At 39.7% G+C, this 27795-nt stretch overlaps 1 protein-coding gene across 3 annotated transcripts in view; it reads left to right on the plus strand.

The window, feature by feature from the left end:
- Window positions 1–27795, plus strand: part of pde2a (phosphodiesterase 2A) — a 196667-nt gene that overhangs the window by 143858 nt on the left and 25014 nt on the right. For 2 of the 3 annotated variants that reach the window (XM_008425456.3, XM_008425457.3), the window contains exons 3-9: window positions 18460–18549; window positions 18839–18927; window positions 21367–21476; window positions 22140–22195; window positions 22384–22443; window positions 23518–23674; window positions 24272–24324. In XM_008425456.3, the coding sequence (XP_008423678.2) occupies window positions 18460–18549; window positions 18839–18927; window positions 21367–21476; window positions 22140–22195; window positions 22384–22443; window positions 23518–23674; window positions 24272–24324 (615 nt within the window). Of the gene's footprint in view, window positions 1–9515; window positions 9615–18459; window positions 18550–18838; window positions 18928–21366; window positions 21477–22139; window positions 22196–22383; window positions 22444–23517; window positions 23675–24271; window positions 24325–27795 lie in introns of those variants that run through there. The other variant, XM_081614397.1, reaches the window with a different exon arrangement.

A 27795-nucleotide genomic window follows, 5' to 3' on the forward strand; every position in this document is an offset into this window, starting at 1 on the left:
CTCATCTATGATTATTACTTTCATTTCTAACTCCCATCTCACCTTTATGTCTGCTGTGGCCTTCTCTTGTAATATTTTGTAAAAATGGGATATGTACCTAGTAGTTATATTTCATTTTATTACAGAGAAACGCTTCTCCATTTTAGAAGATTGCACTAAGTTTTCTTTCCTTATGTACTCAGTATTGATTCTGTTGTCTGACCATGTGGTTTGGTTAACAAAAGGAATAATATTGAGGAATATCTTCATCTCTCCATAGCCATGTGACAATTTACCTAATTTGGGGAGCACGGTAGTACTCTTCTTAAGATTTGATATGTTTAATCCCTCAAGTTCTTTAGGACACATTAAACTTTGGGACACTTCAAACTAATTCTTGCGTGTTTGTTTTTCCAAGTAAATTTTGAACACCATTTGTTTAGCCTGTTAAATACAGACATTGATATTCCACAGGTAGGGTTTGAAAAAGGAAGATCAATCTCAGAAGGATGTTCACTCTAATGGTTTCAATCCTTTCTACAAATGAGGGCAGCAGAATAGTTTTTTTTTATTGATTCATAATTGTTTTTTATGTACTTTATGCCTCTGATTTTGTTTATTGTAAAAGCAGTATTATCTGAAAATAAGATGCAAAGTGGAACATTTGGGATGATCTTATTACAGCGCTGACTTGGCTAATAATTGGCAACAATGGTGATTTTAATGCACTGTTAGTTTTGGAGTAATTAGAATTTATTCAAATAACCAACACTTTATAATTTGAGTCAGTGGACCAAATTAGTCCCAGAGGAAGAAGAGTGTGAATGTCCTTCCCCATCACCTTCAGCAGATTAAAAGTGAAAACTAGGATTCAAAACAAAAACAAATGTTTACAAATTGTACACTTTGATTTGAGGGTTAAATATGTACTTTTGCACAGTCTAATGTAATGATTAGGATAAGGACTGGATTAAAGATAATTGAAAAGCTACAGATGTCTAAACAAAAACTAAAAGACCTTCATAAAGCCTAGAAAACATTTAATCTAAAGGCTTTCAAAGATTACAAAAAGATGCAACTTATTGGAAGCAGTATTAAATAATAGTTAATTGGTTGAAATATTTACTCTTAACTGTATATTGACTGTTCAACAAAATATGTTTTATATGTCTTAAATATGACTCAAACTAATAAAAAGTAGTCATGCCTGTTTGTACAAAATGCACATATTTAGTACATGCAAAATGTACAAAATAAGGTAGAGAACTTATGTGAAAAGTTCTGTTGTATCGTTTTATTTTCCTGGCGTAAACTAAACCCTAAATAAATGCACAAAAAATAATCATTTTAAAAGTAAAATATGGGTGGCAGAAGTGAATTTACAAAACAAAAGACACGAGGCGTAAATTTTGTGATTGACAGGGTGCATCATTTTCCTGCTTTTTACCTCTCTGACCGGGAGTAGGGCAGTTGTTCAGGATGGCATTAGAAATGGGGAAGCCCGAGCATCAAATGAAAAATAGAACAGGTTTATCCATCAGATGCCCGTTGAGCAAGTTTTCTTTTGCTTTATGCACGTGTTGTTAATGGAGTCTTGGCTCCCTGTGGCCCCCTGCTTGCTGTGTGCTCAGTGTGTTATTGCTGTCAATCACACGGTGCCCCTGTGGGGCGAGGGGTAAGTTACTCTTCTTTTCCTTTAGCTGGAAAAGCTTGGCACTCTCTTTAGCTTTGCTCAACGGGGGAAGAAGTAAGTAAGAAAGTTTCATCTTTGCAAATTGTAACTGTATCTGTTATGGTAGAACAGTTACGAAGGATGGGAGAATATTAAGGAGATTGCCCTGGGCACAGACCATCCAAAAAATAACTTTTTTGTTGTTGTTGTTGCAAAGTAAATGGCTAAAACTATTTTTTTTAATCATAAAATGTCATCAAAACTGTTCATCTTCAAAAAATAAAGCTTCAGTCGCATTAATTTCATAACAGCTATTGGGTGACACACAATGTGATTTCGCAAAGCATATTATTTCCCGACATATTTTTTGTGTAAGACAAAAATGATGTATTTAGGCTTAAGGCTTCTTAAACATGTTATACAGCAATGCCATTAAATGGGGAGGGGCTCTTGTATCAAATCTTGACGGTGAGTAATCCTGTTTTAAACAAAACTCGAGGCCATTTTCTGACAGAGGACTTAATGTAGTTAATTTCTTATAAGCTCTGTCAGTGTGTGTCCCCAGGAATCCTTCCTGTCTTTGATGTCATTTTGGCAAAAGATATTTTACACAAAGAATATTTTCGACATGAATGAGATAGAAACAATCGAATAGACCTATGGGATGTGAAAGAATAACCCTGCAGAAATTAGATGATTCATTTCCCTCCTGTCATCGCTGATACTGTCAACGAGGATAGACTCAGCATCACATTAATAAGTCACTGTGCTCGGAGCTGAATAGACCTACATTGTCTAAATTAAATTGCTGTTCAAAGGTTTAAAGCATAAATCCAACTTTTGGGAAGATACACCTCTGCAGATATTGTAAAAAAAATAATAATACATGAAGTTTACAAGCTGAATATAATAGCAATGATGTGTGACTTCACATTCATATCAACGAATTTTGAAGATTTCTTTTAGCATTTTTTTGGTCTGCTTTCAAGGTAAACTTGCTTGGACAGCCAGACCAAGACATGTGGATAGTTTGTTAGAATGTCCTTCTTCAAAGTGGTTGATTTTAAAATCATTTAACGTCTTTAAACTACTAGTGAATCTCTTCGGAAGAGGCCAAAAGTCATGGCTCAACTTCACAAACACTTCTTAGCAAAACCCAACAGAGTTTCACACTCATAATTCATAGTTTTCTTCTCACTACTTGTGAATTTATTTTATTTGTATTTATTCGAGGAACAAATTATGAATGCGCTCTTCACGGTGATATCAGCAGGGAGCTTTGTGCAGAAGTTTTAAGGTGGACCTTTTTTTTTTAAGGGGAAGAGCCTTATGAGAGGAAAGGAGGTCATGGGAACAGAGAGAAGTGTGTAAAAGGACATCTAGTGACCCAGGAGTAGAAAAAATGGAGAGGGAGGGAGGAAAAAGGGGAGGTGAGAAATGTCAAGGAGACTTCGAGGTAGCTCAGGGAGACGGAGGTATTGTGCTGCTCTGTGAAACCGTGTGTTTGTGCATGCTTCCAGACACACGCACACACACACACACACACACGCATGCAGATAAATAGGGAAGCTCCCAGAGTGGAGCCCATCCTGGAATTTCAAACAGGAAATTTATTCTACTGCTAAACAATGGCGCAACACACACACCCAGTGACATATGTACAGTACACTCACATGCTCACAAACTACTGGAGTTCAAAATAGCACAACACGCTGGAAGTTTAAGTTAAATTACAGTGTGTGTGTTTGTGTGTGTGTGTGTTTTGAACAGTAAGTGCGTTTTGTGCTCCTGTGTTTGGTTTTCACTAATTAAAGCTGGATTTGTGAGCTTGCACCTGCACCTGTGCCTGTATAAATTGGGCCAACTAATCACACCTTGTTTATAATTCAGTTTAATACATTTTCATTTTTAATTTGCTGCATTCATGCCCCAGGTGTACACTTTGAAGTTCACGTAGCTCATGCAGCTCCTCACTCGCCAGTGTGCTGAACAGACGGAGGGAGTCGGGTGAAAGGCTCCATATTTAAAAAGCAGTGTTTGAACATGTGAACACAGGGAAATATCTCTCTGTTTTCTCAGAGTTTGTGCGTGTGTGTTGGGGAGGGGGGAGCTAGTTCCTGACTTTATGTTTCTTGCCTAAAGAGGAAGTATTCAGTTCAGTCCATAGTTTTGTCAGCTCACCTTGAAAGTTGATTTGGAGAGAGAGTATGTTTGCGTCACAGATTTTTTGGCAACTTCTGCTAGGAGATGTGCAGTCGAGCTTTTTGGCTTGAAATTATAGGTCTGCACATGGAAAGAGGACAATAATTGGTAGAGTTCAATTCAGTGGAAGTGTAATAATGTTGATGTGTCTCCAGATTTCTCTATGGTACAAAAGAACAGTAATTATGCAGCTGGCAGGTCAGTGTTAACATGCTAATGCACTATTAGGGGCAGTAGCAGCTCTTTGGTTGTATTAAGTAGCCCTGAGAGGCTGTGTTACATGGAAAACAGACTACAAATCATCCTAAAGAGAGGGGTTAATAATATATACCTCTAGTTCTGTGTTGTCACATTTAAGCTTATCACATTCATTCTGCCTCCAACAAGAATAATTCACTTGTTGCCCACCAACTCCCCTGTGTGTCTCCTAGATGTTTTGAAGTCCTCCGTGCTGTACAAAGAAACGTGACATAAAACAGATTTAGACTGTCTCTCCAATGCTCATATTTTTTTGAGCCTTGCAACAGTTTTGCAAACAAAGCAGATTCATGCAACTGGTTGTTATAAATCTTGCTAATGCAGAACATCAGAGGATCCAAATTCAGCTTAGACCTTTTTAAGTGAACATTTCTTTACAGTGTCTGCCTAACTGATAAGAGCATCAGAGTTTGGAAAGAAAATAATAATAATTAGAAACAATGTTGACTCGATTTAAATAGAATTGATGGTCATTGTTTTTCTTCCTGAACAAACTGAAGAGACAGCGGTGGCAAATTTACTTGCACTGAGGAGTATTTCATGTGATGAGCTCAGACGGAACACTCCCAGTTGCACCAGGTGTTTGCTCATTGCTGCTGCCACTAGTCTGGTGGGGCTGAGTGGGGAAAGTGCGGGAGAGGGATGCTCTGTGAGGCGGAAGCTCGGCTGGAGACCGCAGATCCAAGGAGGAGCTTCGGGGGAATAGGTGACTCAGGGCTCTAATGGGAGAATCAAAGATTCCTCAAACATGTAGGAAAGAATCAAAGCAACACTCCAGGTATCTTTTTAATAGGGAATAACATTATGACACGTTATAGAACTAAAAAAAAGGGTCAATTTTACATAATACCGCCTTTTAATCTCATAATGCTGTAGTTGGAGACAGGTGCCTGAACATAGTTGCAACAGAAAACTCAAATAGCTGAACCATTTGGTCTGTAACTCGCTTATGCATCAAACAGTTTCAGTAATCACAAACACCTGGCCTTTGTTTCATCCACTGAATCATAAAAACATCAAGTGCTTTGGTCAAAATCACAGCTCAATGTCAACAGTAAGGTATACATCACTGGGTTAGAGTTAAACTTTTCAACAAAATTTGTTTTAATGCTTTTCGCTGCATTTTGAGCAGCGGTGCAACAGTTTTCTATGCAGCAACTATTGTATTTCTGGGAAAAGTTTTTCAGCCCTGCACTGACAGACAGCCCTCATAGAAAAGACCCAGGAGGAGGAGGAAAAAAGGAATGAGCGGGAGTCTGGAGAATGGTAGAAGCATGTGGGTGTCTGTTCCCAAACAGCGGAGCCAGATTAAAATAGAACAAGAGCCGTATGACGACAGTGTGACTGTCAAACACCTGCAGCGGAGAGACGGGAAGGAACTGAGACAGAAGGGGACTCATAATGGGATGTAAGGGATAAATGGAGGAGCAGGCAGGTGACAAAGACAGCGGACGCATGGGTGGAGGTGGAAATTGTGAATAGTCAGAATATGCATACGATTACAGGCTGCGGAGTGACAGAGTATCTGAAGCAGATGTAGATGAGAGAGAAGAAAAAAATGAAAAAGAAGGTGAGGATAAAGGATGGCGGTCATTAATGCGGGTTCCCTGTCAGACTTCGTGTGAGTGGCAAAAGAACTAATGGTTTTTGCTCATCCTCTCCCATCAACGGCCCCTTTTTTCTCCTCACTGTTGCTGCATAGAGAGAAAGTAGATGAGCTGAGGTGTCATTATCTCCAACAAAAGGTGCCACTGTATCCCACACACCACATGTGCTGCATGTGCATTTTTTTTTCTTTTCAGTCGACCATGATATTTAAATGTCCCTGATTGGCAGTTGTTGACATTTGGGAAGAGCCCATCCCTCAATTAGAGCCGATGACAATCAGAGCCCTTCAACTTATTCAAGGTTGTTCGCATTTCAGCTGCATGGTCACCGAGTCTGCGTCAGAACACAAAGCCAAGGCTGAGATAACTTTTCAGTGTGGACTGCTTTATGAAAATACGGGAGGCTAAAGAAGCTACTTTTTGGGGGGGACATTAAGGTGTTAAAAAGCCTAAAAAAAGTGAATTTCACAAGGAGATATTGTCACCAGCTTGGCCAGAGCTGTCACCGTGATCATCAGTGTAACTGTGGGAATGACACCCGATGTGGAACATTAGCAGTGCTTCAGTAACCACAGACAACTAAACCTCAAGGGGCGATGACAGAGAGAGCCTCATGCGGCAAGGAAAGGATGCTGATGCTGCTCAGTCGCCCGAAACAAAAGGAGACATGAGACACAGAGCAGAGGGAACTCATTCATTTTCTCATCCAGAAACATCTGCACATCCAACAGACTGACAGCGCTCCTATTAATTTCACTTCGAGCAAAGCGATTAGCATTTTAAACCGGCCTAAATCTGAGAAGTTAAAACAGCAATTCAGCAGTGCATATCGTTTTGGGCTCTTTTAACAATTAATTTGGCACTAGTGGCCCTTACTGAGAGTTAGCAGATGGGGAGAGGGCAGAGAGAGAAGGGGGGAAGACATGCAGCAAAAGTTTCAAGGTTGGGAATCGAAGCCAAGACAGCTGTGTCTGATTGAACTTCAGACAGTGAGAAAAAAAAGCTGATGGTAGTTTAGTAATTAGCCTTTTTATCTGTCATGTGGTTATGCCACCGACAGATATTGTAACTCGTTTTCTGGTTGTGACTGTGAGTAGTTTCAATTGGAAAATCGCTTTTCTAACATATAGTTGACTGACAGCAACAAGTAGAAGGGGAGTGATAAGCTATGCTATGGAAAAAAAAGGAATTGTACCTAGCATTTGGGTAAAAATGTCAACGTTGAGCAGGTTTTCAGGACAGTGAGAAAGCTGCATTCCCAGCGACTTAGGTGCATATGACTAAATCATAATCATGAAAACTAACACAAATAGTTGACAAGTTTCCTCACCTTTGGAAAAAAGCTTTGAATCTTTTCTTTTTTTACAGCTGATTTGATTTATACAATTTTACCACAGCATAAATAAATAATCCTGTCCAGAACGTCTTTATTGTTGGCATCACAAGGAGAAGAACTATATTTTGTCTTTAATGACACACAGTCCGTGCTGATGTGTCAACTTACAAACCCGTAGCGTGGTTTTTGTTTGTTTTTTTCACACTTTTGTTCTTCTTCATTTCTCTTTCTTCTTTAATTAAAATGAAATACTGATGAGATGTGATGAGACCAGCTGTCTGATGTCGTCTCGGGAGAAGCTAAAGCCGCCTCAGACTGACTTAGGGGAGAATTGGCAGACATTTATAACGGGCAGAATATCACTGTCAGGTTTTAAAGCATCTGGGTGTGCTCCATGTAAGTCATGTTGGACACTTTTCTTAGATGAGCTCATATAAAATTTTGCCACGGGGTTTAATTATGACTTGACATCCTCCCAGAGCGGGATAAGAATGTGTTTCACTGTAAATCTGTGTTACATCGCGGCACACAGGGAACAGATCGGGCTCCCCAGCCTTGTCTGTAATACCGCTGCTGCCGTCTCCTCTGAGCAGTGTGTGAATTTCATCAGTGAGCAGTTTTCCGTCTTCATGGAATTGACTTACCTTGTTTCGTCTGTCGGGTGCTTGCCTGTCTTCTTGTTCTTTCAAGTCTGAACTCCTGTTCCTTACTCTTTCTGCCAATCATTCGCTTCCCATGAGCCATTCATGGGAAATATTTATAAATTATGGTCTGCTGGCTTGTCTCAGTTTAATAAATTCAGGCAATGTTTAATATACACTTGTCATCAGCATGCCAATCGTCTTCATAAGAATAGGTCAACACTTTCGTTGTTGCTCTTTGCTTCTTTCTCTGCTTGTATTGACATTTAAAAGAAAAAGAAATTAAACATATCTTTATAGAGTTCATTCTTAGGTTGCTTTACTTTGCTCTTTAGCAGAAACTTCCTTGATGATATTTCGATGGCTCCTGTGCTTTTTGTTCAAAGTGGAGGAACTTATCCATGTCTGAGGAACCTCCCACACATACAAACACACACAGACATTTGAACCTATTGGACGGATCTCCCAGCAGGGAAATAAGTATTTCGGCTCTTACTCAAATGTAAAATGTGTTTGTCAACATGTCAAAGAGAAGCTCGAACATTGGATTTAGCGATGTGAAGGAAAAAAATGACGTTGAGGAGCAGAAAAATGTTCACAAACTGACTCAAACGTTTATTGTTATTTTAAATTGCAACAGTATGACTTAAAAAAAAAAAAAACTTCTTCAGGTTTTTAGAACTTCAACATAAACAGCTGCAAGTGAACTGTGAAAAATTAACTCTTTGATTCTGCAGACAAAGATTGCAGAATCTTTGTCTGCAAGATTCATTCTGACATTGAGACATGCAGAAAGAACTCATTGTTCCAGGCTGAAATGATTATGCAGAATGCCCTGCATCTTTACAGAAAGACTGAAGAACCTGCTTGCCACTTTCTATGAGAGGCAAGCAGTTCAACGGATGATGGAGGTGCAGAAACCTTCCCTATTTTAAAAAATAAAAAAAATCCCACAGGTTGTGATGAAATGTCAAACTAATATAACACCTATATCACAGCCACAGTGTGACAGGATGCCTGGCAAATCAGCAAGAGAAAACCGAGGCCATGCATGGAGTTCATTCAGTTCTAGACCTAAGATTTCTAGATAAGTTGCCTTTGATTAGTAGTTAGTGGAACATTGATCAACATATTTGGAGTTTGGCAAAATGTAATGTTTATAGCTTGTTTCAGATGACTGTATGACGATTTTATGATGAAACGCACTCTGACCTGCCTTACTGCTGAAATGTGATATACAAAATAAAGCTTGACTTGACAAATGGTAAATCTACAGAATTTACACAGGGCTTATTTTAGTCACACTGACCACTCGAAGCACTTTACTCTATACCCACATCCAGCCAATACTCACTAACAGCTAAACATTCATACTCAGATTCGCAGATTAGTAGGCAACCTAATAGCTTGTAATTCCTAAGTTTCAAACTGATTTTTGCAGCTCTGTATTTCAGGATTGATGCCGAGCTTTTTATTCATTCCGTTGCTGAACAGTCTATATATAGTAACAAATGTGTCTTCGTAGATATTATCAGAGCATTTTTACACATCCGAACATTGTGCTGCATCTTCCTATTGTGTCAGAACTAGATTAGTTTTTGGCTTCAAAATGTTTTGTCCGTGTTCCTAGACCTGACCGCGACGACGTTATACAAGACTTTAAAAGCAGAAACTAAAACGCGTCTGAGGCAGCATAGCCTCTAAATGTTTGTAGAAGACAATTTTAGCCTTAGTGACTCGTGGCTGAACAGATAATTGTACATGCGTGCTTATCAGAAGCTCCTCTTCATGGCCTGGCTGTATTCTACAGTGCATGTGTCTCCAGTATGTTAGTGATGCTACTGGAGACCCAGCTCTGTTGGAATAACAACCAGGACCCAATGCAACAACACAACCCCTCGACCAGCCAGTCTGTGAAGGTAAGTGAATGTATGACTCTTTCCGTGCTTTTTTTAAGAATAGACAAACTCATTTAGTCTCTGCAGTTCGACTGACAACTGAGGGAAAATCACTCTGCATCAATAATTCACGAGATGTAAAGAGTTCAATAGTTTGCCTCCAATCGAATTAAGCATCAGCAGATAAACATGCAGAAGATGAAGTAAGCATGCAAATGATTTGTTGTAAAGTACAGAGGGGCTCGTCACAACAAATAAATAGTTGATTTTAAATAAATCTCTGTAGGCACGGGGCGTTGGACGCCTTTAATCATCTGCAAGTGGAATGCCATTACCCACTATCCCCTTGGTGCTTCATCAAGGTCGAGCCCATTGAAATGCAGATTGGTTTGCGGTGTTGGATGGCTCTGTGAACAATGCAGCAGATAAGAAATATTGGAGTTACCCTAAAGGCTCCAATTAACTCCTTAAACTAATCCTCTCTGACAGCTCGTTACCTCCAATAGGTTAATATCTAATGTGACCAATTTGGAATATTAGTGTTAAGTTAACTATCGGATCTAATCTGACTCTCAAACACCCTTCACACCTCTAGTACATCCATGACTGTAATCCAGCTCTTAATGTCCCCCATATGGTGTCAGTGTCGTTGAAATCCTTGATCCAGAATGATTTTGGATTTATTCTGCCATAAATAAATGAATTATACTCATTATCAGTTTGACTTTGACTCAGTCATTCTCGGGCTTATCAGTCATCCTAACTATGACTACATTCGAGGGGGAAAAAAAATAAATCTCTCTCCAGCATAATACTGTAAGTTTGGGGATATATTTTCTGGGATAATTTATGTTCAGTTAGATAAGATTTAGTTCTGTGTGAAATTAACATCAAAGGTGTTGGACGTCCATTAAAAAGCAATTACTTTTCTTGTAGCTCTCGCTTGGTTTAATAGCTGAACTGGGAGAAGGGTCAGTGGTTAGAAGATAATTATGAAATATAATACACTGAATATACAAAGGTGACAAAGTAGAGACATGTTGAATACTTCAAGCTGAATAGAGCATCTTTAATAGAGGGATCTACAAAAAGTGGTTCATTTGCATAATAATTTTAGTTTTGAAGCATTTCCTTAAGCAAGGTTGAGAACATCAGTCTCAGAAGGACACTTTCTGCTAAATGTGCTAATGTTGGTGAAACAACTCTACCGTTACCGTTTATCTGCCGTCATGCTAACTGGACTGGGAATTCTCAAAGAAGAGGATCCTTCTTTGCGGATCCTCCCTCATCTGCAAAGAAGGTGGATGAGGGAGGACTGTGATTGGCAGGGTTAAGTTCCTGCCTCCTGCCTCTGATTGGCTTTTTCTAGTTGGAACTGGGAGAACACAGAAGAGTTCATTTTATTCACAGATTATCTATCTTACCCCATATCGTCATGACAAAGTGCAGTTTCAACAAATATTTAAAATAACTTTTTTTTTAATAAAAATTGCAAACTGCAGGTTTAATCAGCCCATTGATTAAACCTGCAGTAATTGGTACCAAATTACCAATTACCAAATTGGTAATTGCCAAATTACCAAAAACCCCAACAGTCAATGTTTGACAGTCATTATTCTGTTCCAACTGATTCCACATGCGACCCATTTATTTATTAAAGATGCATGACAATCCCAGTTCACTTTATTGTGCTTTCCTTGGTTGTTTGAGAGTTCTCTGTGTGACTGTGTCCAAAGTCTTAAATCCTCTGGAGTTCCCTTTTTATAATAGAGAAGCTGATGTAAATATAATTATATTGTACAATCTAGAAATGAGACACAGCTGCAAGCTTGGGATTTTTTCCAGGCGGTGGTAAAATAACTCAATTTACTCATATTTGAAGTATAGTGTACATCTAATACAAGGAAAATTAGATTTTCCCTAATACCCTGTCTGCAAAATTTGTTTTATTTTCTCATCAGAAAAAAATATAGGAAAAGCAGTTGGGAATCAGGCATTTACTATTACCTGCTAATTTAAAAAAAGGCTGCATCTGTCTCACTACACCAGTCCAGTCTATTTTCTTTGTTTATTAAATATATTTCTATGAGTATTTTCTTGCGTTTCAAATTATACATATGCAATAATGCACTGGCTGGTCCCTCAGGGCTTAATCCCATGAACACTTCTGCTGTTTCTGTACTCGTTTACTGAGTCCCTCGGGGAACAGATACAGACACCAAGAACTATGCACTGTTTGTGCAATGACAGCTACAGATGGTTAAAATCATTTTGTTATCAGCTGGAAAAACCACAGCTCATAAAATGTGTGCAATCTTGGATCTATCTCCAAACCAAATGAATCCTATAGAATTTACACACCAAAAAAAAGCATCAGCTCTTAAATCCAGGACAGTAAACTGGAATAAACTCAGAAAGAATGTGCAAAAATTATCTGGCCTAGTTCTGCGCAGTAAGAAATTATCTTGCCATTCCACAGAGCTGATTTGGCTTTATCCTGCTGGCTACGGCCTTGTCCGCGTAGACTTAATTAAACTTTTCCGTGAGAAGTCCTCCCGGAGTTTTTGCTGCAAACGTCTGGCTGCCTCTCCATTAACTCAGATTTATGGCTGCTGTAGTTCAGAGAAGCGATGGAGTGAAGAGGGGAGAATATTGTTGCCCCCTGTTTTCCTTCCTTACTCACATTTATTAGCAGGTTGGTCCGGCGCACCAGCCAGGGCCTCTGTAATCTAATTTCTATACAAGTTTAGCTGTAGGCTCTCTCAGCTGTCCCACAGCTTCAGTGAAATTCTTGTAGCTAAAGTGGATCCCTGAAGAGCAAAGACAGTATACCTGTTGCAGAGGAGGCATGAAGGCTTTAGACACTGCATATATATTAGGCCACCTTTGAGAAAGCTTGCAAGAAAGAAGGGATGTAGAAGAGAAGAATGTGCTTCTCTCTGTTTAGTGATTTTTAACTGGAATGTTTTTTTTTTCCTTTTCTTTCAAAGATTCTTTGGATCAGAGTGGTGTTTAAAATGTCAGATTTCAGTATTTAATGCGAGGTGAACCAGCCAAGGCTTGAGTATTTGAAACAGGGAAATGTGTGCATGCAGAATGAAAGTGATAAGGCTGAGAACAATCTGCGTTTGGCCATGTCGATCACAGGTCCCCTTCAAAATGTCAGGGAGCTGCAAGTGACTCGGCAAGCTGCCGATAAAGACGGCTGTAAAGGTTCGCGCTGATGAAAGCAGCCGGAACAGCAGAGGGGAACCTGCGGATCGACGCAGCAACGAAGAGTTCAGGGATGAGTTTTTTACATTTGGAAAATTAGAGAGATGTGAAGGGAAGATGAGAAGACGTGTAAAAGAAAAGGACAAGTCACAGTGTGACTCAGCGTGGCATTTGCTGAAATCTAACATTCAGATTGTTTTATAAGCAGAGGCTGGAGGACAGTACAATCTGCCAAAGCAGTGCAATAAATGAATGGTGACACGAAATGTATCTGTGGTGTCAACATTGTCATTTATTCGTAAAATAAAGCAAAACAAAACTTGCGTTTTGATATTTGCAATGTCTTTTCCGTCTTAAACTATTATCGATAGATGTCTCCATTAATAGTGACAGTTTGATTTATTTGTTTTTCACAAATAAATATAAGAAAAGTGTTACTTATAGCTGGACCTAAACCTTGTTTGTACTCAGACTCTTTTCTCTAACAATCCTAAATAAAACCCAGGGTAGTTGACTTTAGTCACATACTTAATAGAGTCCATTCATGTTTAAATTAAACTCAGTATAAATAAAACTATTCTGTGAAAGCCTTAGAGGTTTGTTGGAAGAAATCAGAGAACAAACAGCATCACGAGGAAGCAGGAACACAGCAGACAGACAAGGACTAAAGTTGAAATGATTGAAGGTTGGGTTATGAAACAATTTTTCAAGTTTTGAACATGTAATATATTTATTTATTTCAAACAGACAAAAGAAAAACAAGAAAAAATAAACAAATTGTCAAGCCCATTGACATTCAATTTTAGATTATTCATTCGAAAAGGAACAGTTAGAAGATGCAAGATCTTATGATTTCCTCATAACCTACAAACATTTAAATCTCCCCACACCAGATGAACTCTCAAATGACAGTAATGACAGTGAAAGTGAAAATGTCAAGAGTATGGCAAACATGCTACCAAAACATGGACTTTTACTAGAACTGAGAGGAGAAGAAGAACATAAATCAGACAATCATGTAGTAGGTCCATGGTAACTCTGGAGGAGGCACAGAGATGTTTGTTTACAGTATAATTATTTTCCAAATCAGGATTTTACAGAAAAGTGGCAGGGGAAAAAAAGAGACGCATCTCATTTGGAGTTTGCCGTAAACTATGTTGGGGACTGTGCAAAAAAGTGGAAGAAGATCCTTTGGTTAGATTAACTTTTTAGCCTACTTAAAATCTATTGTACACAATAAAAAACCCACACAGCGCATTACTCTAAGCACACTCTCTTCACAGCAGTGGCAGCATCATGCTTTTCAAAACTGAGCTAAATACAGTGCAAGTCTGGAAGAAAACCTGAAACCTGATTCAGGTTTAAAGCATTACCTTGTGTTTTAGAATAAGAAAATTGATGATCACATCTACTCTCCGTCCAATCTGATAGAACCTTGCTGTTTTTGCCTTGTTGTTTTTGTACTCAGTATTAACTCAGAGAGTCTGAATACAAATTCACACCACACAGTTTTACTACAAGAAAAAAACAAACATTTAAAAATGCATTCATCAATTTTCTTTCATTTAACAACTGTGCACTGGTTTGTGTTCATCTTTCACATAAAATAAATTGAGGCTTGTAGCTATAACATGACAAAATATTTAAAAAGACTGAATTCAGTGTCATCTATTTTGCCTTAAAATGTTCCTTTTAATTTAAGCAAAATGTGTAGGCATTAGGGAATAGAGACAAAGAAATAAACTGTCATGTTTGGTGCTTGATTGTTTGTGTGTGTGTGCATGCGTGTGTAGGTGTGTGGGGGGGTGCATGTGTGTGTGTGTGTGTGTGTGTGTGTGTGTGTGTGTGTGTGTGTGTGTGTGTGTGTGTGTGTGTGTGTGTGCGTGCGGGGGTGAGTGGGTGTGTCCATGTGTGTGTGAGTGTAGGAGAGAGGATGTGCAGTGAGGGATGGAGAGGCAGGTAAATTAATGTAACAGATGGTTTGAGGTACATGGCAAGAAATTATTGGGAAAGGTCATAGGACGGCGTTTGACATTTACAGAGGCACACATTTTATTGCAAGCAACATACATCCACAAACAGTGACGCACAAAGGATGGCTTACATCCTCTGTTCTCTGTGAGGACTGAGCTGCAAAACAGGGAGGACTTATGTGTTCTGCTGGCATAATCTCCTAACAGTCCAACAATATTTACAGGAATTTGTCTAAGCATCTTGAGATCCGTAACTTAAAATGCAACACACTCGCTCGCGCACACATACCTTGGTTCTGTCAGACGTCCTCCCACTCGTACGGATGCTCACACATGGGCTGGCATGGCTCCAACTTCATTACAACGTGCTGATTGAGTGATCAAAGCTAATCGCATTTAATCATATCTAATCATATGTAATGACCAGCATCGAGTGCGCAGCCATGACAACACTCTCCAGTTTTCTCCTTTTTTTTTCTTCCTTCTTCACATTTGACATTTTCAAAACCATCTCAGCTATCTAAGAAGCCCCATCTTTTTATCCCCTTCTTCAACACCCAACTTCTTCTCTTCCACATTTTACCCTCAGTCCAAAGAAAAATATGACTGAACACAGATGGAGGAGAAACAGCAGAGACACTAAAAAAAGGGGAGGAAAATTACAAAAAACAGAGGTGACAGATGGACACCCTCATTAAATGCATGAATCCTGGAAGCAGGCGCATGAACACTTTGAGGTATTCACAGTTAAGGCAGCCGAATAGCTTTTTCTTTTCAATTTAGATTCAGAACACAGTTTTCAGTGCTGCAGGACGTTAAAGTCTTCAATTTTCCTCTCGTTGTTTTTCCTGTGCTTTGATCAGACGTTGAGGTCCCACTGAGATGTTTCTTCAGACAGTGGTAACAAGAAATCATAATGCTTTATGAGAACACTAAGAGGTTGGGATTTAAGTAGACCACACAGGGCATAAAAAGTGTATGCTGTGAAATGTCATAAGGGAAGCACATTTGCAAGGCTCATGTCTTTTCTATTTTATAGAGTGGAGATGTTTACATAGTTCTGCATGTAGCAGATATTTTTTCTGTCAGGCCTCCACATTTACTGAAACATCTGATAATGAGATTTGAAAAAAAAAAATCCTTGGAATAGTCAAAACTTTTTTTAGCAGTAGTGTTTCACACTGAAAATGTGAAACATCTAAGACATTCAAGTGCTTTTGTTCATTGGATTTAAAATCAGCCTGCTTTTTTTTGTACTAATTTACTGGTGCTACAATTGATTTCATCCCACTGAAATCAGGCAAATGTTTACTGATCTTCATTTGCATAGTAGCTATTACAATTAAATAGCTATCCATTGTAAATTTGCTCATAACTTTCATCAGAGTAGTGCATAGAAAGCTTTCAAATAATTTTAACTCTGTCAAGCAATGCTAAATGTATCTTTTTTATTATGCTCCGAGTTCTTTCAAATCTCTATTAGGAGTGTCAATAAATTTAGACGGGGCTGTATAACCTAGATTTGTTTTTCCTGCAGTGACAAGAACAGAGTTTTAGGGAAAAGCAAACTACTCTGTATGGTTAACAGCATCGCTAAATTGACATATTCATAAGATAGTTAAAAAGCCGTTGGATCACCCATCCTTTAAATATTTTTGACATTGAAATTGACTCTGGAAGTCTTTCCCCCTGGCCAACAGATTAGTGTGCGCAGTCAAGAAAGTGGCCAAGGCTTGAGCTACTCTTTTATGCTCTCATTTCTTTATTCTTCATACATTTCTCTCAAGTCTGCTCAGTCAGAGCAGGTATAAACAGTCTGGCTTTTGTGCACAGAGCTGGCAAGCAAAGACTGCAAATTAGCATAGCAGCAGCTCCAGAGGTTCCTGTTTGTGTCAGAAACTATAAAGAGCTGTAAGTCACAGGCTTCAGATGTCAATGGGCAATGATTTTTGTAGCAAATCTAAACTGCGGGTAAAGAATAAACAAGGGCAGGGGGGAAGATGTGAAAATGTTTTTGCATTTGCTGACAAGATGAAATTTCACACAGAGCATCAGTGGCTGCTCTTGAATCAGTGGCATCCTGGAAATGTGCCTCCATTTATATGCCTCTATATATTTTGTGGTGCATTCGTCCATAATGGATAGACAGCTAAGACTGAGGTCAGTTGACCCTGAAATATCCCTTTAATTTAGCACTGAATCAAAAGTCGCAAAGCCAGCTTTGAAATCATTATCCGTATATGTTGCACAATATGATTTCTGTGGTTACATTACACAGACAAATAAGCCATAGAAAACTTTTTGCGAACCCAACTAAGAGATACTCTTTTATTTGCATCTTGTGACGCATCGCCCTGGACGGAAAGTCGTATCACTCAAATCAAAAGCTAGAACCACATGGCAAATCTGCAGGTGGATGAGCATTTAAAAGGATGCTGTTTGTGCAGAGGTTGAACGCCACCAAATGAAACATACCCCTAAGTTTCCCTTCCAGAGTAATTTTATTAGCTGAATATATTATAGAGTATGTGCAAGTCTCAGGTAATGCAGTGTAAGAGATTATGAGGTGTCTGTATGTTTTCATTCTTGCAATTAATGTTGTATTACCCTAAGTAATAAAAATGCAGTTAGGGGACACGTTATATTGGCTTGGAACAAACAGGGAACAATTAGGTGTCTTCTGCAAAGCTTTTTATTTTGTCCATACTGGCTTTTGTTTATTCAAGGAAAGGGGCAAAAGGTTAAAAGTATTCAAAAGTTTAACCCTCAAGCCATAACATCATGATTCTCTACATAAATGGTGATGAGTATATGCACATAAGCTCCATAAGAGCTGTTATTTTAGAGATATTATATTCTGCAAAGTTTTTCTGCTTCCTGTCTTCAATGCAAATGAGTGAAATTAATGACAAAGGCCTTTGCAGAGCTGAATGACTGATGTGAGACTTCAGCCATTTGACTCTGATGTGTTGAAGCAGGGATGCATTTACAAGTTGCAGGTTACAAAATAACCACTTGTTATTTAGTTAACCTGTCATTGGCCCTAATGGTTTGCCTGATTAATGTCCAAAGTGTCCAGTTCAGTGAAATTCAGTTCCCTTAGTTTCTTCGAGCTCCAATTGTCAGATTTTATTTACTTTGACACATGTTGACCTTAGGATTTGTGAAGGTATAAGGTTTTTGGCGTGGAAATTAGCATAATCAGTCAAATCCTAAGCACAGCCATTCTAATTAGGATCAACATATTTTCATACACTCAGGTGCAAGTTAAGTGCTTCTGTGAGAGCCGCCCATTACTTCCCATGCACTTTAACTCCGTGAGTCAGCTACCTACCAAACTCTGCAAATGAATTTTCAAGTGCTTTGTTTTCACAGATCCAAATCGAAACAAAGCGCCGAGTGCGGTGAAGAGCAAAGCTAATTCTGCTGTCTGAGTTCACTTTATGTTCCAAGTGCGACACTTGTGTTGCCAACTACAGAGCAGGATGCATTTAGAAAAATGACTTAGAAGGTCTTTGAAGCCTTGCGAAGTCATTACGAATAAATAGTTCTGACTGTGTAAACCTTGTACCTACAAAGAAAACACAAAATGGCAGCCAAGGTCCCTGCTTTTTTTTTTTTTTTTGTCATAAACAAACAGCCAAGCACACATGAGGGAATTTGTTTGTCTTCCTCTCCAGGATGCCTTGCTGCGGCTGGCAGCAGTTGTTGATGTACGCTCGCTCCGAGTGGCCCTGCGAGACAGCGTTCAGGAGCTGCTCCCCAGCACGGTATTTGCTCTCTCTTCCTCTCACACGTCTGCACATACATAATTTACGTTTGCAAATGAACACAATTGAAATTTTCTCAATTTATTACCTGGGAAAAAGGAAAAGCCTCACGTTACTATTCGGAATGATGGAGCCTGTTGTGTCTGTCTCGACATCGCTGCGGGGAGCATATAGGCCAAAACCCTTCTGCAAATGCATGAGGCTCGTCGCTCATTATGTCAATTACAATCTGATTAATGTTTCAAACGAGGGTGCGCGTGTGTCCCCGTGTTTGATTTTTGTATTCCAGGAGTGCGTGTGCGTCTTCGTGCTGGAGGGAGACTCCAGGCTGCTGTGTGACGACCCGCCGTACGAAGTGCTACAGGAAGGGAAGATCAGGTGTGTACCGTTTGTGCCTGCGCACGCTGAGCTGCAGATGTTTTTCAGTGCTGGGGGCTGATTTGCTACGGCGCCGCCGTCCAGGGCGGTGACAAAACAAACGCCGAGGAGGGCGGAAGTGACAACGCTGTTTTGTCTACCTGAAAAGCAGGTGGCACTTGAATTAAATCAGCAATCATCAGCACACAGATGGAGATGTCACCAAGAAAGATCCCATCGTCTGGAAGCACAAGGATATTCTCTGCCTCTGGTGTCTCATTGTTACCGTCTCTTGCTGTTTCTCTTTATTTCATCTCTTCTTTTCTTTTTTTTCCATCTTGTCGAACATCTTTGTCTCTCTGACACCCCAATCCTCTTTTGTGATCTACTGGCCCATTTCAGCATTCTACGTCGCTGCCCAACTCACATAGCTTGCCATGTTTTTCTCTTTCAAAGCGCTGAGCCGCATGTGGCTTGGTCTCTCTTTCACCTTCAGTCCCTCTCCCTGTGGAAGCGTTGCAGACCTAATCGCCCAGATAGCTGTACGCCTCTGTCCCTTAGCGAGACATGGCAATCCTCTTCTCTCCTAAGTGCTCTCTCTGAAGCTTTGCACATATGCTGCTGTGACTGCTGCCCAGGGGCTGGCAAAAATCAGCACTACATTATTGATGAATGTGTCTGTTTGTCAAACAAGAGGCCAGTTTCTAACGCCTTACTGGCACACTGACATGGGATCCCATGCAAACATGCAAAGACAGAAGCTCAGGCTTCAACTTTACAGTGTCACACATGCACATCCTCACCAACACTCATCTGTCATCGCTGCATGGATTGACGGATTGTAGATATTCGAAGGGCTACAGGACCCTTTTAACTTTTCTCTTTTTAAATTCACTTGCTTACATAAGCCTGTTATCAAGACCTTGGCAATACACGTCCCCATCTACCTACACTGAGAGAACCCATCTGATAGGTGGAAGGCCATCTGGTGTGAGCCTGATTCGAAACCACTTTCTAATAGACCAGACCTTGACACACACACACAGGCACACACACTTAATGCACAAACATTTTCAGCTGAAAGTACTCCAGAGATTGTTTTTTTCTTTGAAACTTTTTTGGTCATGTGCAAGTAAACCGAAGTTCCACAGTCAAAGAAAGCTTTTTTTTTTTTTAAATGCGGCAGATGGAAAACGTCTACAGGCCTCAGTCAAATGAGACTTTTTCTGCATTTAATGCATTTAACTTGGACATAGGTTTGAAAGAAAGCAGCTCTCCACCAGTTCAGCACATCACCAAAAAGAAAACCTGATACAAAGTGAATGATAGAAGGGAACCTTTCAGAACAACAACCATCAGTGCAGCAATCTACATATTGGGCACCACGCATGTATTCAATAGTATCCAGACTATTAAAAAATGATGGTGGCAGCATTGTGCTGTGGGGATGTTTTTCAGCTGTAGGAACTAGAAAACTAGTCAGGATAGATGGAAAGATGAATGCTGTTTTAATTCATAACCAGAGCCTTTGTTCCTCTTCAATACATGTTCTTCATAAGTTACATGCCATTATTTTATTCAGTCTCTGCCGTCATCTACACTTAAAATGTGCACCAGGTTTAAATCCCCAAACTCATAGAAAACACCCAACTTTTATGTAAAGGCACTACTATACTTAGTAACTGTATTCTTCTCAGTGCTGCTGGCTGCTTTTTGAACTTTGCTGGGCCTGTTTGCATCGGCTCCAGGGCTGTGCTGCAGAGCTGCTTTGAACAAATACATTACACAAAGGTCAAATGTATTTGCCACAATAGAATATTTTCTGATTGGAGTGCACTGTTCCTCAGTGAGCTGAAATAAATGGACACTTTGAAATCAATGCATCATGCTGAGATTTCCTGCAGTGGTTTAGGGTGCGGGGGGTGTTCAGACTCTACGGGCATGTAATGGAGTGACTGCTGCCTTATGTGTGTGCGTGCATGTGTGTATGTGTGATTCTGTCAGAGGGCTTAGCCTATTATTATGTGCTGCACATAAATGTTGGATTTACCTGTGTGTTCTTCAGTGATGCTATTTAGATTTCTTATGCTTTTTCTCCAATTCTGAAGGAGTTTGTTTTGTTCATCCGAGAAATTTAAAATGTTCGCCTCATGTTCTGAATATGATGCACCTGGTTACACATCATCCCTGCTCTCCCCATGAAAACATACAATATCCTCTCACAATGGATAATGGCTCTATTCACCGGTGTTTTGACGAGTGTGAATTAACAAAACACATCTGTTTTATTAATGCCGGTGATTGTTTTTCCATCTGTAATGAATTTCTTCCAGGGAGACCTCTTCTTGAGTTTCTTTTGTCTCTGCTGTGTCTGACAAAAACGAAATTAATTTAGACCAATTTCATGCGTGTTATTGCATTGCCGCAACCTGACTCAGACCCTTTCTGTGTCTGTCGTAGGAGTGCTGTGGAGCAGCAGAAGCGATGCGAGTGTGCCGGTTTCCCTCCGTCTGAACTGCCAGAGAAATACAGGCTCTTCCTCGCTGCACCGTTACCGGCACACAGGAGAGGTTCGGCTGAATGTTTTATGTAGGGTCCAGGCAGGGAAGAAAATGTGTAATTACGGGTCCTTCTCTGCGAGCAGAGAGCGCAGAAATATAAAAACAACAAAAGGGAGGAGATGGAGAGAGAAGTAGTTAACAAGAGAAGATAATTACACTGCGAGAGGTATGCAGCTGGGTGAGCAACAAAATTATACAAAGGACCCTAACAGAAGCAATAAAAGGTTGTGTTGAGAGGAAAAAAATAAAAGTGAGATGAGTATGAACAGACTCTTTTCTGCTCGCCAAATGATAGAATTCGGAGAACAACCTGAGGAATGTCTGGACAAAGAAAAAATACATATGCAAAGTCGCTTTGTGCTGCGGGAATAAATGCATACCAATGAACGTGTAGTAATTATGCAGGAAAGAGTTTGTGTGCTTGCTTGTTTTATTGTCTGGAGCAACAAGCGGCATCTCATTGTTGCAGCTCAAATGAAAGGAATAAGCAGTCTCACTCAAGGACATCGGCTGTGTACTTTATATGGGTTTTTTTCTATTTCCTGTTTTCTTTGTTCGTCTTTAGCATAAAACACAGAAAAAGAACAAATATGATTAACATCTACAGTCATGAAAATTAATTAGATCCAGTTATTTTAAGCTTTATTTTACTTCTACCTCATTGTCTTTCAGCTCTTGTAGTCCCCATCTTGGATCAGGATCACACCAAGGTCCTAGCCGTCTTACTGGTGAGGGAAAAAAAATAAAAATATCAAATGCTGCAGATTCAGCCTCTTCTTTGTGGAAAAGCAGATTGTTGGGAGCTGAATTAAGTTAACATGCACACCTAAAATGAATTCTGAGACATCACAGATCGCACCAATGCCTTGTGCTGCTCAGATCTCACTGGTTGTGCGTTTGTCTCTGTGTGCTACAGGTGGGATGTGGCCCGCTATCAGATCAAGACGAACTGCATCTGAATGTGCTGGGAAAACACGTAAGATCCCCTTTTCTCTGTGTTTCGTGATCAAACATGAAATGAAAGGGGGAAAAAAACCTGGCAACATGAGCTGCGGTATGTTGCTGGAGGTGTTTTACTCAATAAGGTTTGACAAAAGTAGGCTTTGCAGAACAGTGCAACACAAGTGAAGAATATAGCATGCCAGCTCTCAAAGTGTTATATTTTTACCTGTGGTTCATTCAAAAAAAAAAAAAATTACTTCCTTCAGGTGGAGCCAGTCTGTTGTTAATTTGTTTGTAAGCTTAGACTCACGGTGATACTGATAAACGTAATCCCTTTTCTTTTTCATCTTTCAGCTAAAAACCTTTGTGTTTTAGATAGAAATTCAAAGCTATTTAGAGCTGCTCACATTTCATCCACATTGACAAATAAAATTAAATCAGTCTGAAATTGCAACCCCGGATTTCCTTTCCTTTCTGGAAGAGTGGCCCAGAAGTTGTACTTCATCACAGATTAACACTTTGACAGGTCTGATCTTTAAAAGATTGTTAATTTAACACAGTATTAGTTTAGAGGCATACACACCTATGCCACCAATTTATTCCAGTTTTTATTTTACTTTTTACATTTTGATTCTGAATAATTTCTTTATTGTTCAGTTAAAAGTTGCAGGATTAATGTTAAATTAGATGTAGCAAAAATAAATTGAAATTCCTAAGTTGGTATAATTTGAACTTAGAAGAAGTGGTTGATTTTGCAGCTATGCCTCATTGATGCCCCCAATACAACTGTGTTTATGAATAAACTTTAACATGAAGAAACTTCCTGCAGAATCAGACTTGGCCATCTGCTACAGCCGACTTGAACTTGAAAGGGCAGAAAGCAGACACAGCAAAAGAAAAATTGAAGTTCTGGTCCAGGAGTATTTTTTTACAGGCAGAAACAAACAACAAAGCCTGTGGAGTCAGTGGCAGCAGTAGCTCAGTGACTGTCTTTATCTGGGATAGAAACATAATGAAACAGAAGCACAGAGAGCTCAAAGTTAAATATCTATTTTAGTTGACTTTGCTGCTTGTCTTTGTTTGTGTTTGCTGCTTTATGGCCCTGCAGGCCTCGGTGGCATGTGTTCGCATCCAGGCTGTGCAGGCGTCCTATCAGAGGCCTCCTCTGAGCCCGTCTCCACTGCAGTCCCACAATGCTCTGCTGCACCTCAATGTCTCAGAGCAGGACTACTGCGAGCTAGATCGCAACATTCTGCAGCTCTGTGGTACGCTCGCAGCACTCACACACATACACGCTCATCAAAGCACAAAAACTGTCCCTGCTATACTATACAGAAACACGGCAGTCATGCAGTCACAGACCGAGTGCACTCTTAGAGTTGGACCCAGTGGCTTGGAGGCTGTCGATTTAGATTCATAGTCTGAAAGCAGAATGCTTTTCCAAAACATTGTTTAAATTCTCATGCATAATGGAGGTGGACTACCTCCTGCTGTTCCTGCACACATACATAAACTTTGTTTACTCTCCAGTAATTGTCAATAAATATGAGTTGCCTTTTTTCTCCCCAGCTTCCCCCTGCCTTTGCTTCACTTTTCCGGCTCTCTCTTCTGCAGTCCAGGCAGCTCTCCATCTCTTGTCTTGTCTTTGTTATTAGTCCCCCTGTTAACCGGCTCCTTTCACCCTTCCCTGACCTCGCTGTCTGAGTGCACCTCTCTCTGGATTTCTCTCTGTCCCTTCGCATACATGATCTGAATTCCCTCTCTTTCCTGATGTCGCTTCGCCCTTGCTCCTCCGTGTTTTTTTTCACTCTTGTCACTTTCTCTCTCCCTCTCTCTCTTTTTGTTTCCTTGTCCTCTTTTAGGTGAGCTCTATGACCTTGATGCCGCTTCTCTTCAGCTCAAAGTCATCAATTATGTAAGTAGCTGAGATCACTCATACCCCTTCCTCCCCCTCCCACCATCACACACACAGATGCACAGTAAATGCAAAACATCTCCACTGGTGACTTCTACCTCCCTTTCTGTTGCAAAATCTTTGTCACACCATTACTTCATCAATCTCCCCACAGAGCAGCCCCTCCACCCGCTTCACATATTTATATATACAGAGTCAGATAGACTCTGTAAAAAGAGAGGCGAGAAACAAAGTGTAGATCAAATGCAGTGGAGAAGAAGCTGTGCCGTAGCGGCGAGGGAGGAACAGCATCATCAGAAATACAATTCAAATGTATGGAGTTATTCACAGACGGGGAAATGTAAGAGAAACTGGGATAAAACCAGAGACAGGAGGGCGATTTGAAGGTGAACCTGCACAAATCCTCAGTACATTCCAGCACAAGATTGCTTCATGACTATATAGAGAGAAGGTTGTTCTTTGTGTCTGTGTATTGTCCTGTACGGATGTCCAGAAAGCTGCTCTGTTGGGAAAACTTACTTTATACAATTTAGAGCTTTTAAAGGTACAAGGTAGCTTGGTTACTAAGAGTGTTTGACAGCTTCCTGCACTTTTATTGATGCCCCCAATACAACTGTTTTTTTTAATCTTATCAGTTAATCTTTTATTGCAGCTGAATAAACAAATGAACAAGATAAATAATACCACTTATTTTCTTATTTGTGTTACTACTAATAATATTTATAAAAATAAATGTATTTGTAACTGCATTTTTGGTGTTGATCAGTGTGCAAATAAAACTTTGAATGATTTAAATATGATGGTACGCCTGTCCCTCTCCAAACTAGGTAAAGAAAATATGCAGTTTAAATGAGGCAGAGCTTTATCGATCTGGTGCTGAGTCACAAAATGGTGGCGAGGAAAAAGGCTACTTGCCTAAATGTGCTCGCGTCTACAGTCAGAGCAGTTAGTGAGATGCTTAAAAACACCTGAGACTGAGACAGAACAGGGTCAGTGAGGATCCAGGTTCATCTTGCCACCACAAAAAACGAAGAGGAAAGCAAAAAAAGTAGAAAAATCTCCAAAGACCGCTGCAAGAGAACTGCAGCATACCTTTTAGTGTGACATTATGCTGCTCTTGCACTAAAAGGTCATTTTTATATTAACGCTCTTTAGAGTTCTTTATAGGTTGTATGAATATTTTCTGTTCGTTTGGGTGAACTTTATTTGTAAATCAAACAGTAAAAAAGGTCCTGTCTGTACCTGGATTAGAAAGCAGCCAGTGAGGATCTGTGGGAGAAATGGGATTAGACTGGTTTCTGTCAGACCCGCTGTTGCGTATTTGGATCAGCTGGAGAGATATTTTTGCATCCTAATAAATATGAATTACAGCAGGTTAGCCTTTAAAGTAGCAAAAACAAAACCCTTCCTTCTCTTCCTGAAACAGCAGGGCTATAATATAATCATGTGCTGCTGAACTCAGGTAATACCAGCTACTTGTTTTGCATGTGAATTAAATAGGAAATATCGAAATGAAAAATAATGCCTGTGTCACTGATGGCAAACGTGAAACCATTACAAGTGATCCTAACAACTTGTTTCTACTTGTATAGTTTTATTGCCTTATTGGGTTAATTGGGCAACAATGATAATTATTTGTTGAGTATAACCTTCATGAAAAGAAAAAAGAATGACTCACCAGTCCTATGAATACATCATGTATGAGTATCTACAGTATCCTTCTTCCTGGTAATAAATACTCCTCCAGAAAAGTTTGTTTTCTACGTGAATATAGTATGAAGCTGCTTTCATACTATATTCATTGTGGCTACTATATTCATACAGAATAAACTGAAGTTTGCTGCCTAATACAAGCTGTCAGTTGAGAAAATTAATACGCATTGTGTTTTAAGCAATTTAAGTAACATAAGAGGTGATTTATCCACTTAACTGCCAAAGTCAAACACACCTTCCTGCACCTGTGCGTCTTTGGGACCAACTGAGTGTTATCGAACTGCTGTGCAGCGTCGGATCAACCTGCGTGCATTACCTCCCCCACACCCCTCCAACACCTCTAAACTCGTAATTCAGCTTTTTCCTTTGTATAAAGCGATAGATTGCACATTTTAACAGAAAGTGCGCTGCTGTTAGAATGTATTTCATTTAAGTAGTGATTCATTTGGCCTGTTTATTGCTGTAGAAATGAGGAAGGAGAAAAGGGGGAAGCAGGAGATTGTTGTTCCCGAAGAATCATCAGTTTTGTGCTGAAAGCTCTGAGTAGTTCTTATGGGATTAACAGCATTTGTGAAAAATAAATAAATAAAATAGAGGTGGCTGGGGTTTATTGCTGTGTGTGGGCGCAGCGACATGTTGTCTATGGGTGTGCATGTTCCTGCTGAATGTGTACATACATGTGTTCTTCCCAGGGGCTGATGTTTGTGACTTGGGGGTGAGCTTGTTGGCGGTAGAGGCTGTTTATTCCTGCCTTGCTTGTTCTCCATCCAGATATGTGGATTACAGGGAAGAATGGTGGGTGTGGGTGTGGGTGTGTGTGCGTATGTGCGTGCGTGTGTGTTACAGTGTATTTCACTCTATGAATGTGAATAGAGCATTTCTCTTCCCACGTAGCAGTAGGAAATTGGTTGAATTTCGGCAGGTAGAATAAAGGCATCAGAAAGACTGGGGGCATGCATACCATTTCATTTATATGAGAGCTTCATATGCCCTTTCTTTTATTTTTGTCTGAGTTTTGTGTCCTAAATTTAAAGTATTTATTTTACAGAAACTATAGCATATTTTCTTATTTCTATTATTTTGTGTTTAGATGAGATAATCCCTTCTACTCTAGTCTAGTCCTAGTCAAAGCCCATGAGTTAAGGCAAGACTTTTCATACAGTAAATGATAGATGATAGATGGTTTTTCTCTAATCTGACCAAATCTGACCAAATTTGGGCTATTTTCAACAAGAAATGGGCAAACCTATCATTGCAAAGCTGGTAGAGAGACATCTATTTAATTGCACTGGAATTAAAGAGGGCCGAATACAAATGTACACCACACTACTCAACATGAAAAAATAAAAAAGAATTAAAGTTTCAAGGACTATGAACTCTTTTGCAACTAACTGTACACATTGTGTAGTTTCAGTGGGCATGAATCTAACCGCAAAACAACTATAGCTGATAAGCTATAACTGCTCAATATATTGCCTCAAAGAAGCCAGATATTGTCATAATATTTCCTGTGAAGTCCTTGTGCATGACCATGGCAGCATGATCTGCAGTGTCTTTGAAAAATGAGGGAAGGTGGGCAAGTGCAGGTGAGGAAAAGATGCGTAAATAAACTACTAAACTTCAAGATTTATTAGTCATGTTGTTACGAAACAGAATAATCCAGCTAAGACCTTACAGCTGAATGATTCATTAGTCAAGTCAAAAGGTATTACAGCGGCTTATCGAGCAAATGAAAAATAATCCTGTAAATATGGTCAG

The sequence above is a fragment of the Poecilia reticulata genome, chromosome 13, assembly GCF_904066995.2.
Source record: "Poecilia reticulata chromosome 13, P_reticulata-male-v2, whole genome shotgun sequence".
In the NCBI taxonomy this organism is placed as follows: domain Eukaryota; kingdom Metazoa; phylum Chordata; class Actinopteri; order Cyprinodontiformes; family Poeciliidae; genus Poecilia; species Poecilia reticulata.